Below are 16848 nucleotides of genomic sequence, written 5' to 3'. Positions count from 1 at the left end.
AGGGTGAGGCAGGGCCTCCGCGCCACCACAGCATGGGTTCTCGGGGCTCCTGAGCTGCTCTCTGGGGGTCTGAGTAGACCCAGGGGGGAGGCCCCGGATCTGCTCAAGCAATACCAGTCAAAATACAGAAAAGAGAACTTTATTCCAAGGACCAGAGATTATTTAAAATTATTTACAGTCATTGAAAATAATGTGGAGGGGCTGGGCCCCAGCTCAGCTGAGAAGAGCCCCTTCTGTACAGCCACCAAGGGCCGGAGATGTTCACAAAACACAGGCCCTGGTCTCCCCTGACCACATGCCCTGGGGCCGGGGTGCGCCAGAGGGTGCATCTGGGGCCTGGACCGGTCCCTCGGCCCACCTCCCGCGGCAAGAAACCAGCCAGGAGACTGGCAGAAGGGAGCGAGGAAGGTGATTACAGGGAAAAGCAAGTCTGTGGGGCTTGAGGGGCAGGGCCGGGCCGCCCCTAGCTCCACACGTCCAGGGAGTAGCGGCCCTTGGTCATCAGCTTCTTGATGTAGTCCACGGCCTGGGCGTGCTCCATGGCCCCCACCTCGGCCACGATGTCGTAGAAGGTGTTCTGCACATCCCTTGCCATGTTCCGAGCATCCCTGGGGCAGGATGGAGGTGGCACTGGGCAAGGGGCCCCCCCCAACCCCGGACAGGCAAGCCCCACCCCTCCCCTCCTCTGCCCCCACTCACCCGCAGACGTAGATGTGGGCACCCCCCTCGTGGATCAGCTTCCACAGGTGCTCCTTGTCCCTCTTCAGTAAGTGCTGCACGTAGACCTGGGGTGGGGGTGGGGGCAGAGGTGGCACGGTGACGAGGCGGGTCCCGCGGCCCTGAGGCCCAGCCCAGAGGGGCTGCCCGAGGCCTCACCTTGTGGGGCTGCTCCCGAGAGAAGGCCACGTTGAGCTGGGTGAGGGAGCCGTCCTTGTGGAACTGAGTCAGCTCTTCGCGGTACAGATAGTCCTCGTCAGACCGGCGACAGCCGTAGTAGAGCAGCGTCTCCCCCACATCCTTGCCTGGGGCGGCGGGCAGGGATGAGCAGGTACCCAGGCACACGGAGCCCCACGGAACCCCACCCCGTGCCCACACACTTACCCTGCTGCCGCAGCCAGGCCCGCTCCTGGATGAAGCCTATGAAGGGTGCCACCCCTGTGCCAGGGCCCACCATGATGACAGGGGTGGTGGCCTTGAAGGGCAGGCGGAACTGGGACTTGCGCACAAACATGGGCACCAGGGCCCGGCGGCCGTTCTCCCCTGCAGGCTCCTTGGCCCGTAGCCAGCTGGTGGCCACCCCCTTGTTGATGCGGCCAGACTTGGTCTCGTACTCCACCGCCACGGCACAGATGTGCACGGAGTTGGGGTGGACCTGGTGGGAGTGGGGCAGGGGTGAAGACACCTGAGGCCCTTCTCTCCTGCCCCCCCTGGCCCTGTCACCCCAGCCTCCTCAGCACGGGGGCTCTTCTCACCCTTCCTGGTGCCCAAACCTCAAAAGCCCCTTTCCAGCAGCTGTCCTGGCTGGCTCTCAACACCAGTAGAGAGCCGTTTGCAGTCTCGTGGTCCAGCCCGCTGGACATGAGGCACGTGGGGCAGAGCTGGGGCCACAGCTCAGGGCACCCATCGGCTGTGTCCTCCCTACGTGGGCTGGGCCTCGCACCTTGGAGGATGAGGCGATGGAGTAGTAACGGGCCTGGAGACGAGGCAGCAGCTCACACAGGTGGTCGATGGGGGGCCGCAGGGACGGGTAGTCCTGCAGGATGGCCAGGATGTGCCGCCGAGCCTCCACCACCCAGCTCAGGTACAGCTCCTGGGGAAGGCCAAATGTGGGGTGAGACCTGGAGGGGACTGAGGGGAGGCGCTGTGGCCCAGGTGACAGGGCTGAGGTGGTGGCTCCCCGGGTGCGGTGGCAGCAGGCCTACCTTGCCCTCGCCCGAGGAGGATGCCATCTTGCGCAAGTGCTCCTGCTCAGAGGGCTCCGAGGCGTACTGTGCCAGCTCATAGAGCACATTGGTGCGTGGCGGGTTGGTGATGTCCAGGTAGTAGGTGAGGGCCGTGCGGTACGAGGTGGGGCAGGGGAAGGGGTGCTTCTTGTTGGACTCCTCTGCAGGGAGAGGGGAAAAGCATTTGGGGTTAGTGGCCGCTGCCCAGCTAATCTGTTCCAGAACCTGGAATCGTGGGGTCTTGTGTCTGAGGGCCACGAGGGCACCAGGGCTTTGGGCTTAAGCAGCTCAACCTATCTACGGCGTTGCCAGGGGCCCATTCCTGCCGGCTGCCTCGGGTCCCGGGCTGGAGGGCAGGCAGCCTCGATTCCAGGACTCACCGTCCAGATTGTTCAGGGACATGATGACGTCCAGGTCAGCACCCAAGATCTTGCCGAGCTGGCTGACCAGGGCAGAGTCATTGGCTGGGTAAACGGCCACATGGTCCCCAGATTCATACCTAGGGTTGGTGGGGGGTGGATTCGAGGTTCAGGAGGGGGTGGAAGGCAGGGCCCGGAAGCTCTGAGAGGGGTGGGTTGGGGGAGGGGGTGGCTGCCAGCACCTGAGTTTGGAGTCTGAGATGTCTAATTCCAGGTGCATGAGGTGTCGCTCAGTTCCCTGGTTCAGCTTCCGGTTGGTGGTGACCTCAGCCAAGAACGGATTCTTGGCATCAAAGGGGCTGGGTGGGAAAGAGAGCAGCTCAGTGATTGGCCAGGCCCTCAATCTGAATCTTCCTGCCCCCAAGGGACCCTTCTGGTTTCACAGAACACAGGGAACCTTAGAGCCAGCCTCCCAGGGCCCCAGGAAACCTCTCCAATTATGTAAAAGGTTCTCCCAACCAGATTCAAGGCAGTGCCCCCAGTGACCCCCAGAAGTGGGCAGAGCTAGGTTATCAGTGTCTCCATTTACAGATAAGGAAACTGAAGCCGGTTCCTAAATGTGGGGGAGACCCTTCACCCACTACCTGTTTGTGGGCTGAGTGCATAGGAGGACCAGGCCCCTTGTAGATGGCTCCCTATGACAGAAGGTGCCTGGGTCCTGCCTGCACAGTCACTGAAATGTTGGGTTTCCTGTTAAAGCAGGGCCACTGGTCTTAAATCCTCAGGGTGTTAGGGGGACTTTTTCCTGGGCGGCTCCAGGAATCTGGGCACCGCCCCGGGGTAAGGCAAGTCAGGGGCCCAAGAGAGGAATGCTGTTTTTGGATAAAAAGTCCAAATACTGAGGCAGGTTTTAAGAAAGTGAGTCCTTCCTGCCAGGGTTCAACCTGGACCCACAGCCATACTCTGGATGTCCTGTTCCAGGCACTGGTAGGGGCCTCCCCACCCCCGGATACTTAGAGCAAAATGTCACATTAAGTACAAACTGAGCAAGTGTCTGTCTCCTGGTGGCCGTGCCCTGGCCTGAGGGACCCCTGGGAAGAGCCAGGGGGCAGGGCCTAGGTGCGGGTCTGCCTCTGTTCCTCTGCTCCGGGCCTTACGCCCTCCCGTGTGGTGGAGGTGAAGTCATGGGTGCTCCCACCCACACCCACTCGCGGGCAAGGGCCTGCAGGGACACACAGGACTGCCAGCCACTGGGGGCACCCACGGCCACAGGCCCCCAACCGTGCTCTCTACTCACGGTTTCTGGTTCTCGTAGCTCTTCAGTCGGCCCATCTCCCCCGTGTACACCTTGGCCACGTCTATGTCTGTGTGGACCACGAGCTCGTACTGGCGAATGCTGGCAAGGGGAGACAGGGTGAGGTGGGGAGGGTCCGGAGGATGGTGGGAGGGCTGGGGAGCCTGGGGTGCTGCAGGCTTCGAGGCGATTCTGGGAGAAGGTGAGGAAAGCCCCCCCAGTGCCCGTCCCTTCCAGGCAAAGCCCAAGTGCCTTAACGTGGGGCCCAGGACCCCCCGGTCCTGTGACTGAGCATCTGCCAGCTTCTCCTGGCGTCCCCGCCAGAACCCAGCGGGCCAGGTCTCCCACCCCGTGTGCGGACGCACACTCACCTGGACTCCTCTCCGGTGGCTTCCACCCCAAAGTGTTCGCACACGGCCGGCCAGAACTGCTCTCGCCACGTGATGAAGTCCTCCTCCAGGCTGGCGGAAGGAGGGAATGAGGCCGGCCCCAGGGAGCCCCTCTCCCCGCCCGGCCCGAGGAGCCCCCTGGGATGGGGCCCGAGCCACCAGGTGGCAGTTGGGGCGTCTGTGCCAAGCAGGGGCGCTGGGAGCCCAGAGGACGTAGAAAAGTGAGGGGGGGGGGATGGCACCGGCCTTCCCTTGCCCTCGGTGACGCCTGTACATGTGGCTTTGCGCTCCCCTCACGTGCCAGAGTCAGCCCTGACCCTGTGGGTTCCCCAGACGTGCCGGCCGGGGTCGGGGCTCCGGGCACTCACTTCCCGTCGTCATCGCCCATCCCCAGCTCGAAGATCCGCTGGGCGCCGAGCTGCTCCAGCCGCTTGTCCACATACTTGCCCATGGCATTGAAGTGCTCGTAGGTCTTGTTCCCGAGACCAAACACCTGTGTGGACCCAGGGACGGGTCTGAGGCCCGGTCAGCGGTCAGGGGTGGGTTTCCCCCGTGCCGCCCAAGGGTACGCCGCACCCGTGGGCCTCTACATCCTCCAGACAGCTTGCACTGTGAGGCGGGCCACCTCTGGCCCCCGGAAGTGGCTTTGTTTCAGTGGCATGCGGCCCCTAGGCCTCCCTCAACCCTGGGCGGCCAGCAGGGTCAATTCACCCTCCCCGCCCGGTGTTCCCGGCCCGGCCTACGGCGGTCAGCCTGCTTTGGTCTACCGCAAATAGTGCCCCCGGAGCAAAGCGGGGCTGGGGACCCGGGAGCAGGGACTGTCAGCACTGGGGCCCAGGGCAGAAGAGAGGCCTGACCCGTGAGCAGCCCTTCCCGCCGGGTCCCCCGCTCTAAGCCTCTGTTCTGACACCTTGGCCTGCCCTGGCTCATCAGGACGAGGTGGGAACTGAGGGTCCAGAGGCACCGTAAGGTGCAGAAGCCATGGGAGAGAAGATGGGGAGGCTCACCGCATACTTGACTCCGGAGAGGTCCATATCCGTCTCCTGGAGCCAGTCGTAGAAGTCCTGTGCGTTGTCCGTGGGGTCCCCCTCGCCATAGGTGGCCATGCAGAACACCGCCAGGGAGTTCTCGATCTCCGGCAGGCTGCCCAGGTCGGCCTGGAGAGACGAGAGCAGGGCCCGGGCCCAGCGACCGTGACTGAGCCTGTGTCAGGGGTGTGCCTGATGGGATGCAGACAGGAGAGCCTAGGCCCTGCCCAGGGCGGCTGCTGTGGGATGGGAGGGAATGATTCCGTTGGGAAGGGGCGAGCAGTCGGAGAAGGCTGCATGGAGGGGGCTGACATTTGAACCAGTGCCTTTCCAAAGGAAAGGGAACAGCAGGCACAAAAGAACATGTGTAAGGGCCTGGGTGTTGACAGGCAGAAGCAGGCTGGGTTCTGGGCACAGAACCACAGAAGGTGGTTCTGTGCACCGGGCCCTGGGGGAGAACCTCATGGTCCCACCACGTCCTGGGACCACAGCAGGGCCCGGGCTCTCGCAAATTCCTAACCAGCTGCTGGCTAACTTAAAACCCAGGTCTGTGGACGGACGGGCGGCGGTGCCGGTCCCCAAGACCCAAGGGTGGGGGTAGAGCGGGTGGGGGACGGTTGGGTTTGGGAGACAGAAGAGCTCGTGTGGTGAACTCAGGAGAGACTGGTTTTGGGGGAAAGTACATCTGGCAGCAGCCCCATCAGGGGAGGAGAAAGATGGCAACTAGGACCTCTTGCCCGTCAGCCTCTTCCCTTACTGTCCACCGCGTCTATGTGGGACTGGTGGCCTGGCTGTCATTAGCTCCCTGACCCAGAAAGAGGCAAGCAGACGGCTAGAAGTTTCTTGGGCTTTTGAGAGCTGCTTCCATGTTAGGGGAAGGGCAGAGAACCGATCCCTTGAGGACAGTGAGCAAGGTGAGCCTGTCCCTCGGCGCCACGCTGGGGGCAGAGCACCTGGAAGGGACACTGAGTCCTTCAGACTGAGTCCAGTGGTAGCCCGAGGGAGCGACAGGTCCACGGCAAATGGGGGCCTCTACCCCCAAACCTCAGGCTCCCCGGGCCCCTCCCCAAGTGGCCAGACACACCAGTTAATGCAGCCTCATTTCAAAGCCCAGTGAAGGGCTCCCTGAGATGGCTGCAGGGGGGCGGAGGGAGAAGCGGAGACCCCTCCTCCCCAGACTGCTGAGACCCCTTCATTAACAGGCCACGCCCCCCGCCCCCCCTCTTGCATCCCCTCTCCCCGCCCTGCCCCGCCCAGAGCTGAGCTGGGAAGGCTGAGCGTGGGCGGTGCCAGGCGCCCATGCGCATGCCTGGGGCCGGCTGGCTGCCTGGACAAACGATAGGAGAGGCCCGTCCGTCCCTGTGGCTGACTCGCCCTTTACACACGTCCACGATCCGGATGCCCTGGTCAGTGCTACTGAGGGAGCCAGGAGAAGGGTCGGGAGTGGGGACTACTCACCAAGTCATACTCCTCAGGGTCTGCAGCCATGCCCCGCATCCCGTAGCGGTGCGCGTCCTTGGACAAGCGGTTGGCAAACTCTTCCGCCGTCCCCGTCTGGGAGCCGTAGAACACGATGATGTTCCTGCCCTAGGGAAGGCCAGGCACGTGGGGTCAGTGAGGGACCAAGAGCCCAGAGGCTTCTCCAGAGACTCTAGGTGGCCATAGGGTGGGCTAGGCAGGTGAGGTCTGTCCAAGGCATCCTCTTCCTTCCTGCCCCAAGTCTTCCTAAGTCACTCCGGGGCTATCGTCCCACTGCCCCAGCTACTGTGGAGGACAGTGACAAAGGCCACCCAGACATGCAGCTGCTCAAGATCACACTTTGGACAGATTTTTAAAGGACACGTTAAAAAGCACAATGTAATGTTCGGTAAAAAAAAAGATGACCATGGGGCGCCTGGGTGGCTCAGTCGGTTAAGCGTCCGACTTCAGCTCAGGTCACGATCTCGCGGTCCGTGAGTTGGAGCCCCGCGTCGGGCTCTGGGCTGATGGCTCAGAGCCCGGAGCCTGTTTCTGATTCTGTGTCTCCCTCTCTCTCTGCCCCTCCCCCGTTCATGCTCTGTCTCTCTCTGTCTCAAAAAAAAATTAAAAAAAAAAAAAAAGATGACCAAACAGTATTCTAGCGCAATCCAATTTTGTTCTCTATGCACAATGGTGTCCATATATACATTTATACACACGCACGCACAAGGGAAAAAAAATCTAGCAAGAAGTATACCAAGAGTCTCCAAATGGAGAATCATGGGTAAGTTTTTCCGAATACCTATTCTTTATAAAAATCTAGACAAAAGGAAAGGTGCCCAATGGGCCGGCTCCCACATTCTTCATTCCACCCTCCTCCTCCTGTGGCCTCTACAGCTGGAACTCTGCTCCCCAGACTCTCAAGGTGGGGCAGCAAATTTGGCCCAGCCAATCAACGTGCTTGATGAGGTCTGGAAGGTGGAAGTGAGGTACTGGCCACCTTCTGGTCCCTTTATGTAGCCATGAGGTTTCTCAGCAGTAGGATTTCTGTGCCCTGACCCCTAGAAGGGTCTCTGGTTTTTGCATGGAGCCCTACATATAGGTACAAAGGAAAAAAAAAAAAAAAGTATGGATTATAATTGCTTTAAAATGTCTGCATACCTTTTACATTTCCTGAATTTTCTACCAATCATTTAAAAAGGTATTTTACTTTATTAAAAAAATTTTTTTCTAATGTTTATTTTTGAGACAGAGCGTGAGCTGGGGAGGGGCAGAGAGAGAGGGAGACACAGAATCCAAAGCAGGCTCCAGGCTCTGAGCTGTCAGCACGGAGCCCGACGCCATGAACCGCAAGATCATGACCTGAGCCGAAGTCGGACACTTAATGGACTGAGCCACTCAGGCACCCCTAAAAAGTTATTTTAAAATAATAACTTACAAAAACTACTTTATAAAAAAGAAAGGCTTATAGAATATCAGGCTAAGGGGACAAAACAGGATATAAAATAGCAGCTAAATGTTTACAGCAGCATCAAAACATATGAAGAACTTCAAAATAAGCCTTAAAAGGAGCGCCGGGTAGTTCAGCCGGTTAAACGTCCGACTCTTGGTTTTGCCTCCAGTCACGATCTCAAGGTTTGTGGGTTCAAGTCCCATGCGGGCTCCACACCAGCAGTGCGGACGCTGCTTGTGATTTTCCTCTCGCGCTCTCTCTCTGCCCCTCCCCTACTCTTTCTCTCTCAAGATAAACTTAAAAAAAAAATTAAGCCTTAGGAGGAACCTGCAAGAAGTTACGGATTAAGGGTTCAACCACAGGGAAAGGCCCTGGGTTTGCAGGGGAAGTCTCAACATAGAAGAGGTCCAGTTCTCCGTTATCGATCCAGAAATGCAACGCGAGCTGGCGAAAAATCTGAACAGCTCTTTTTACTTCCTCAAAGTGATATCAAAAAATAAATATAAATTCATCCGCTGGAACAGGACTGAGCAGCGAAAAGGAACGAAGTGCTGATGTGCAACACAGACCGGACAAACCCTGAAGACGTGATACTAAGTGAATGATTCCACTTATACGGAATGTCCCAAACCGGCAACTCTCTAAGGGATGCAGGCAATTAGTAAAGTGGACGAGCGGTTGCTCTGGGCTGTGGGTGGGGGTAGGAATTAGTGGGAAGTGGCTGCTAATGGCTATGGGGTGGCCATTTGGGGTGCTGAAGAGGTTCTAAAGCAGTGGTGATGGTTTGCATAAATCTGGGAAAACGTTAAAAAACACTGAAGGATATGCTTTTTTTTTTTTTTTTTTTTATCTGAGAGAGCGAGTGCAGTGGAGAGGGGCAGAGGGAGACAGAGAATCCCACGCAGGCTTCTTGCTCAGCACAGAGCCCAACGTGGGGCTCGATCTCATGAACCACGAGACCATGACCTGAGCCGAAATCAAGAATCAGACGCTTGACTGACTGAGCCCCCCCAGGCGCCCTGAAGTGTATACTTACTTTAAAAGGGTGACCTGTGTGGAATGCACACTGTCTCATTAAAGCTGTTACCCCAAATGCATACATATGAAATAATGGCCAGGAAAAGGGGAAGAGTTGTGGGGCTGGGGCAGAGCCTAGCAGTAAGGATTATCAAAATAAGCTTTCTAAAACCTCAGTAACTGAAACTGTAGGATACTGAACACAGAAAGCCAGATCACAGCACTGGGACAGGAAAATCTAGAAAAAGGTCCAAATACATACGGGAATTATGTACTTGATAAAAGCAGTGGAGAAAAGGCGGATGCTATTACACGGAACTGAGCGGTGCACAAAAAGGAGCCGGACCCATGCTGCGCGGCTGACGCCGGGATAAACTCCCGGCAGACTGAACGTTAATTATGAACAAGGAAAAAGTACTAGGAAGCACCAGAAGAAAACGTGCGAGAATTCTTTCATCTCCTTAGAGTCAATGACTCCAAGTCCAGGAGTCACAGGAAGAACAATAAAGTGCACTGTGTAACTTGTACACACACACACACACACACACACACACACAACGCCAGGTGAAAACACAAACTACTAACTGGGGAAAATATCTTTAACTCGTGTCACAAACAAGGGGTTAATCTCCCTAATAATGTTAAGGAATTCCTCGAGAAGGCTCAATCCCAACAGAAAAGTGGGCAAAAGAGTTGACCAGAGAGGGGGTGCCTGGGTGGCTCAGTCAGTGAAGCATCTGACGCTTGGTTATGGTCATGATCTCACGGTTTGTGAGATCGAACCCCAAGTTGGGCTCTGCGTTGACATTGTGGAGCCTGCTTGGGATTCTCTCGGCCCCTCCCCTGCTCTTGCTCTCTCTCTAAAATAAATAAACTTAAAAAAGATTTGAACAGAGAATCCATAAAGAAAGAAATGCCATCATCAGCTACAAAAATCTGCTGAAATGCATTCATAAGGAAAATGCAAATTAGAAGTGCACAGGGATACCTGCTTTTAACCTAGAAAACTGGCACTCCCCCCCCCCCCCCCCGACTCACACAATACGCTCTACTGGCAAGGCTTTGGGGCAACGGGTTTTCTCACACACGGCTCACGAGAGTGCCCTGGTGTGAGCCGGGGTCGGGGGAGGGACAATCTGGCAGCTTCTATCACACTACAAATGCACACACCTCTGGGTCCAACGATTCTACTTCTGGGATTTTATCGTATTAGCAGATGTGGAAATTGGCCTAGAGTCAGAGCAGCATCGTTTGTAAGAGGTGAAAGTTAGGAACAGTCCGAGTGCCCACTGGTAGGGCAGTGTCCAAACAAATTCTAGGATTCACGGTCACATGATGAAATCACTACGCAGCTACAGTAAGGAACGAGGGCGGGGTCTCTGAATCGCTAGGGAAGAAACGCCAACATAGATCAGCCAAAAAAAAAAAAAAAGCATGGTTTATAACCGTGTACGTAATAGGCCACGTTTTGTGTTTTAAAAAGATGTAAAATGAGAATCTGGGTTTTTCCCCCCCGCGTGTGCATCAAGAAGCTCTAGAAAGATCCATGAAATACTAACAACGATAATGAGTGGCAGGAGAGAGGCTTTCCCCTGAATAGTTTGGGATTCCGACCATGCGCATGAGGTACTTTCTCGTAACGTGTAACAAAACCGGATCAGGCTGTAGCTGCGCTCCGGCCACAGCTATGTGAGGTTTCCGTCTGCTCGTGGGCAGAGCCTGGACCGGGAGGGAGGACGAGGGACAGTCCCCAGAGTCAGAGCGAGGGGAGACCCTTACAGTCTGGTTTGTTCACCAGGTAAACATCGGAGGGTAAGGTGTCCCAGGAAAGCAGAGCACCTTTGACGCTTTGGTTAGATGAGAATGTTCTAGCCCGTTCCTCCCTCCGCTCCAGGGAAGCTGGCCTTCTGCTGGACCTCCCTCCCCCGGCTGCCAGGGCCGCGACCCCCCGCCAAGAGCACAGACACACAGAAAACTCACCGTCTTCTTCATCTTTTCCACAAAGCTGCTGTCTTTGACAGAGGGGGTCCTGAAAAACAGAAGTAGCCGATGGGCAGGGGGCACATGTGGCAGCACGGAGGGGAGCCCCAGCTCCGGCCCGAGCCGCGCCTCCGGCTGGGGGACAGGACCCTGGGCGGGGCCTCCCCGTGTCCTCTACGGCAGGCCCGAAGCCTCTGGAGACACCACCACCTTCAGAGCCAGGACCTGCGGCCCCAGACAGAGGAGAACGAGGGTGGAGGGCTTGACTCCCATCCCGCGCCATCCAGCCAACAGTTCTGATGGCCCGGTCACCCCTCTGATCCCCACAGGCTCCCAGGGCCACAGACCGGGGCAGGCAAGTCCCTTCAGAAGCTGTCCCAGCCTCGCCTGACATTCTGCTCTACACTCGGATGCACCGATTTATATGCCACTCCCTCGTGATGGCCCTCAGCATTCTGTCCCACCGCGGCCTCCAGCCACTTCCTCTGCTGACAGACCCCTGCTCCACCCCTGAACCCCCTTTCCATCCCCCACACTGGGCCACATTACCTGTTCCCTCCTCTGTGACCACGGCACCTTCTAGAGCCCCGGACCTCGTCCTCTCCAGAGAGGAGCCCGTCTACTCTCCACTCCCTGCTGCTGGCCTCGTGCCCACTCCCTCCCATTTCCTATCCTGTCCCTTCTCTCTCTCCCTGCCCCAGGCCTGCGGGGCCAGGTAAAGATGCCCAGTGAGCCGTGCCAGGGACTCTCAGGCCTACACCAGCAAGGTGCAAAAACATACCTTTCTCTGAACGGCAAATCTTTAGATTGTGTGAAATACAGCCCGTCTAAAATATGGCTGTCTCCATTCAAAACAAAATGAGTAATGGGGCGCCTGGGTGGCTCAGTCGGTTAAGTGTCCGACTTTGGCTCAGGTCATGATCTCACAATCCGTGAGTTTGAGCCCCACGTCAGGCTCTGTGCTGACAGCTCAGAGCCCAGAGCCTGCTTTGGATTCTGTGTCTTCCTCTCTCTCTCTGCCCCTCCTCCGCTCTCTCTCTCTCAAATATGAACAAACGCTAAAAAAATAAAAATGAAAAAAAACCACGACACGATTAAGGAAATGAAAGGCAAGCCACAGCATGGGACAAGATGTTTGCAACTTATGTCTATCTGACAAAGGACTTGAGCTGAGAATCTCAGGAATCCCTACACGTCAATTAGGGAAAGATGAATAATCCAACAGAAAAACTGTGAAAAGACTTGAACAAGCACTTTCCTTTTTATTTATCTTTTTAAAGATTTTAAGTAATCGCTACACCCAGTGTGGGGCTCGAACCCACAACCCCGAGATTGAAAGTCATGTGTTCTTCCAACTGAGCCAGCCAGGCGCCCCTTGAACAAGCGCTTTCTTAAAGACAGTCTTTAAATGGCCAAAGGACATATGGGAAGGTGCTGGACGTTAGTAGTAACCAGAGAAACGGAAAACAAAACCCCAGTGAGCTCTGCACACGCACCAGAATGGCTACCACGGGAGGGACTGAGCGCATCACACGCAGGCAGAGCTCTGGCGGGGAGCACAGCATGGCCCAGCTGCCCTGGAACACCGTTCGGCAGTATCTCCTTAAACCTACAACCTGGCAGTTCAGTCCCTGGTAGACAGCGGGCAGAGCACATTGGTGCCTGTGCACCAAAAGCTGTGCATAGAAGGTTCCAGCAGCGTTAGACACGCGGGTGCCAAACAGGAAACAACTCTAATGATGTCCATCCGCAGGAGGACAAACAAACAGTGGCACATTTACACAATGGAATATTCTCCACCGCAGCAGTGAAAACCCACAAACGATCGGTACACACACGGGGAGGAGGGAGCCTCAGGGCGTCATGCTGAGTTCGAGGAGCCGGATGCAAGAGAAGGCACCCGTACGACTTTGTTATGCAAAGTCCCCACGCAGGAACAGGAGGCAGGACCCCGGAGGGACAGCAGGGGCGCCCGGGGTGCTCGAACAATCTGTGCCTTGATCCGGGTGGTGGTTACCCACCCCCGCTCACGTGGCGAGGTCACCCTGTGTGTACCTTTCTGCAGATACTGTATCTCAAGAACACTCGCGCTTACACAATTTGCTCCCAAAATCCACTTTTTCCGGCAACCAAGACCCTCGGGGAGGCAGGGGTGGCAACGAGGTGGAGGGCCGAGCAGCGGCTCTGGAGCCGTGCGATTCCCAGCCTGCCACTTTGCAGCTGAGTGAACTTGAACCTCAGCCAGAACACGGGACCAACAAATACCGCTTCGGAGGCTTCTCCAAATGTCAAACGAAGAAAAAGCACAACGAGCACGCGGCACGCAGTCCGGCAAGCACGGGCTCTCGGCGGGACCCGCCGCCCACTTTACAGGAAGGCTGCCGGAGGCCTGACTCGAGGTCTGACTCCAAGGTCTTTGCTCTTTCCACTACATCCTGTGGCTTCCTGCGCGCGGGAAAGTGCAATAAAGCGAAAGCGGAGTCAGCACACACCCGCACGTGCGTGCTCACACACGTGTACACAACCTACAACCGCATAAACGTGGTATCTGCTGGGGCCAGAGGCCTGGAGTCTGTGGAAAGACCTCAGTGAAGGCTGCTTCTAAGGACGCCTCTGCCAAGCTGCTTAGACACGTGATTTTGCAGACATAAAGATAACAGACTTGTTTACTCCCCTGGGTTTCTCACTACATTGGCAGCTCCAGGACCAGAGCCACTTTTAGGGCCCCAGAGGGAAATAACATCACCTGTGGGGCCCCAGGGGCGGCAAGGCCTGGCGCCCGCCTTGGCCACTCCAGCTTCTTCCCTCCACCCCAGAGGCGCCCCGACAGGCAGCTGGGGGCCGGCTGCCCAGACCTCCCACCCGGAGATGGCCCAGCTGCCCAGCAACCCCGAGCAGGCCCTCCCTGACTCCCCGTTACCCCACCCAGCACCCCCTGGGGAAGGCCCACCCCTAATGGCGGCAGGGCCAGGGCAAGAGCAAGAATGGAGGCCCTCAGGCCGGGCCCCCCCCACCCCCCACTCCGACCCGTACTCCAGAAGAATCTGGTGTCTGTCTGGACATCTCGGATCGCGTGTCCGACTTCTGTCCCTGCCCTGCCACGAGCAGCCACGTCTGCCCTGCCCTTCCGGTTTACGCTCCGCCTAAACCAGAGCGCTTGCCACCTGTGCCCACCTGTGCCCACCTGTGCGCTCACACGCATGCTCTCCCAGGACCCCGTCAGGTGAATACAGCAAGGCGCACAGGGTTGGGACTCCCACCGCGGCTCACCATCTGAGTTCTGAGCTAGGAAAACAGACTGCCTGCATTTCAACATAAATCAAACTCAAATCCAAACTGATGCTTACGTATCAGCCAGCTAGGTGAGCGTTTTTGATTAGATACTCTAAGAAAAGAGCAGGCACAGAACCACATGCAATTTCCATTCATACGGTGCTGTGGGTGTTCAAGACCCACTGATCGTACATTTTAAAAAATGGTCAGAAAGATGAAGTTTAAGAGGTGTGAATTTCTCCCCAACTGAAAAGTGGAACAAACTAAATGCATTTAGTTGACACCTAAAAAGCGCGAGGCTTGGGGGCGCCTGGGTGACTCAGTCCGTTGAGCGTCCAACTTTGGCTCAGCTCACGATCTCACGGTTCATGGGTTCAAGCCCTGTGTCGGGCTCTCTGCTGACAACTCAGAGCCTGGAGCCTGCTTCGGATTCTGTGTCTCCCTCTCTGTCCCTCCCCCACTGTGCTCTCTCTCTCTCGCTCTGTCTCAAATATAAACATTAAAAAAATTTTTTTAATACATTTTATAGTTATAAAACTGGGGGCAACTCCAATGTCTAAAAATCAGGGACAAGCTGAACAGGTTACACAGCACAATATGACACTGTTCACTACTGAACAGGGAAGCGTGGCTCGCCTCTATGGGCGTGGAAGGATGTTCGTGATTCACTAAGTGGAAAAAAGCAGGTTATAGGATAATGCAGGCGACATGATCCCGTTTCGTTTAGAAGGGAAGGTACAGAAGCGCACATGTGATGGACGCCTGGGTGGCTCAGTCAGCTGAGCATCCGACTCTTGATTTCAGCTCAGGTCATGATCCCAGGGTGCTGGGATCGAGCCCTGGGTCAGGCTACGTGCTAAGTGTGGAGTCTGCTTTAGATTTTCTTTCTCCCTCTGCCCCTCTCACATGGTCTCTGAAATAAAATTAAATGCATAAACAGTTTTAATAAAAAAAGGGCACGCGTGAGCACGTTAAGGATTGTTCTCTCCCAGTGTTAAGCGCCCGGGAGTCTCTTTTGTTTCCTTCTACGGCTGATGTCTACTCCTAACCCCCTCACCCCTGTTCTTCCTACAGTGAACACGTAGTGCTTCTGTAATAAGAAAATAAGAATTACATTCTAGGTTTAGAAACGTGCGTGGATATGGACAGATTTGGGAGGTTCCGTCCGATAAGGACAATTGGAATGGCTAAGTCCCGAGTAGAGACGGCATCAGAGATGCAGGGCTGAGGAACACAGAGGCCTCTGATGCAGAGCGCGTCTCCACCCTGCAGATCCCCTGGGCCTCACCGACCTCCTGCTCACCGTTGCCCTGGGTCGCCCTCCGTCTCTGCCCACAATGCCCTTTCTCTAACTTTGTCCCACGAGCTCCTATGTACCCCATCTCTGAAGACACAACATACACTTTCCTCTTCAGAGCACCCTGTTTGTCACCACCTTCAACAGGGCACAGGCCTCGGTTCAGGCCCTCGACTCCATGTTCGCGACTCATCGCTCCATCTGAGGCCTGGGGGGAGCTGTGGGGGCCTCGGCACTGGGCACCATGCCTGGCACTGGGCACGGCCTCCGGGGCGTCAGGCCTGAGAGGCTGTTGGAGGGGTCAGGGTCTGCCATCAGCAGAAAAGCAAACTCTTGTCTCTTCTCAAGGACTGAGGTTTCCATAGAAGCCACATCTGAAGAAGGGGGGCTTGAAGACACGAGGGGTGCCCTGCCGCCCTGAGTGCCTGCGCCAGCCTCCGCCTTCCGACGGCCTCCCACCAGCTAGGGGAGAGACAGGCTCCGAGGGCCGTCATGGAGGAGGGAAGGGCCCAGCCCTCCGAAGGGGAGGAGGCTCCGGTTTGAATCCTGGATCCGCCACCAACTGGGCCTGTGGTGGCATCACAAGGCCTTGGACTTCTCTTACTGAAAACATTGAATCTTGGCTTCTGCAACGACCCCTCCCTGTTCCTCGTACAGCATTGGGAGTGTGGTTAACTCTCAGGGATAAAGAGGGTGTTCCCTAGAAGAGAGCCACCTGGGTCACTCTGTAATTTCAAAAACGCCCAGTGGCACAAAGTGGCATGTGCTAAGACCAAAAGGGGGGACCAGACAGTCCACCCACAGGGCATCTGCCGAAACCGGGAAAGGCCTCCCAGAAGGGCTGGGCTCTATTCTCAGACAGAAAACAGATCCCAAGGGAAAGCCACGGAAACCGGGCAGCTGACAGGCTCTTGGATGAGGCCCGTGCAGCCAGTGGGGAGCTCAGCTCTGGCGGCCCAGGGGTGCGTGGCCTCTGACCCAGACGCATGGGGCCGGAATGCCAGGCTGGCGGCTCCGGGAGCCGGGGGGCCCTCCAGGTCTGCCTGAGAATGTTCGAGGCGGGGAGAGATGGGCTAGCCCTCCTGCCCCTAGAGGAAGTTCTCCCAAGAAGCCTTAGCACCTCTGTGCTTCAGCCCCTGGGAAAGGAGGAATGCTCCCATCTTTTCCCCTTGGCTCCAGGGCTGGCTTCCAGAGATCGGGGGCAGATCGCACCCCATGGGGGGAAGGGAAAGCCAAGGACACTAAGGAAGACCCCTTGCCTCCAGTCATTGGCCCGACATGACACGGTACAGTTTCCTACTGGTCACACGTGGCCTCGAGGAACAGCAGAATCCACCCTTCCACCCCCCCCCCCCCC

General features: G+C 56.8%; 2 protein-coding genes across 3 annotated transcripts in view; one reads left to right on the top strand and one right to left on the bottom strand.

Annotated features, from left to right (window-relative positions):
• STYXL1 (serine/threonine/tyrosine interacting like 1) overlaps nucleotides 1–16848 on the top strand; it is a 320245-nt gene that overhangs the window by 81911 nt on the left and 221486 nt on the right. The window lies entirely within an intron of this gene.
• Nucleotides 124–16848, bottom strand: part of LOC125928501 (NADPH--cytochrome P450 reductase) — a 62877-nt gene continuing 46152 nt past the window's right edge. For both annotated transcript variants that reach the window (XM_049639206.1, XM_049639205.1), the window contains exons 3-16: nucleotides 10922–10970; nucleotides 6472–6600; nucleotides 4993–5142; nucleotides 4354–4478; nucleotides 3968–4057; nucleotides 3600–3698; nucleotides 2545–2661; nucleotides 2324–2442; nucleotides 1923–2104; nucleotides 1661–1810; nucleotides 1102–1372; nucleotides 877–1022; nucleotides 700–785; nucleotides 124–608 (exon numbers count right to left, since the gene is read on the bottom strand). In XM_049639206.1, the coding sequence (XP_049495163.1) occupies nucleotides 464–608; nucleotides 700–785; nucleotides 877–1022; nucleotides 1102–1372; nucleotides 1661–1810; nucleotides 1923–2104; nucleotides 2324–2442; nucleotides 2545–2661; nucleotides 3600–3698; nucleotides 3968–4057; nucleotides 4354–4478; nucleotides 4993–5142; nucleotides 6472–6600; nucleotides 10922–10970 (1858 nt within the window). In that variant the 3' untranslated portion in view covers nucleotides 124–463. The remainder of the gene's footprint in view (nucleotides 609–699; nucleotides 786–876; nucleotides 1023–1101; nucleotides 1373–1660; nucleotides 1811–1922; nucleotides 2105–2323; nucleotides 2443–2544; nucleotides 2662–3599; nucleotides 3699–3967; nucleotides 4058–4353; nucleotides 4479–4992; nucleotides 5143–6471; nucleotides 6601–10921; nucleotides 10971–16848) is intronic.

This window comes from Panthera uncia, chromosome E3, assembly GCF_023721935.1.
Source record: "Panthera uncia isolate 11264 chromosome E3, Puncia_PCG_1.0, whole genome shotgun sequence".
Lineage (NCBI taxonomy): Eukaryota > Metazoa > Chordata > Mammalia > Carnivora > Felidae > Panthera > Panthera uncia.
This window is presented reverse-complemented; position numbering and strand designations above follow the sequence as displayed.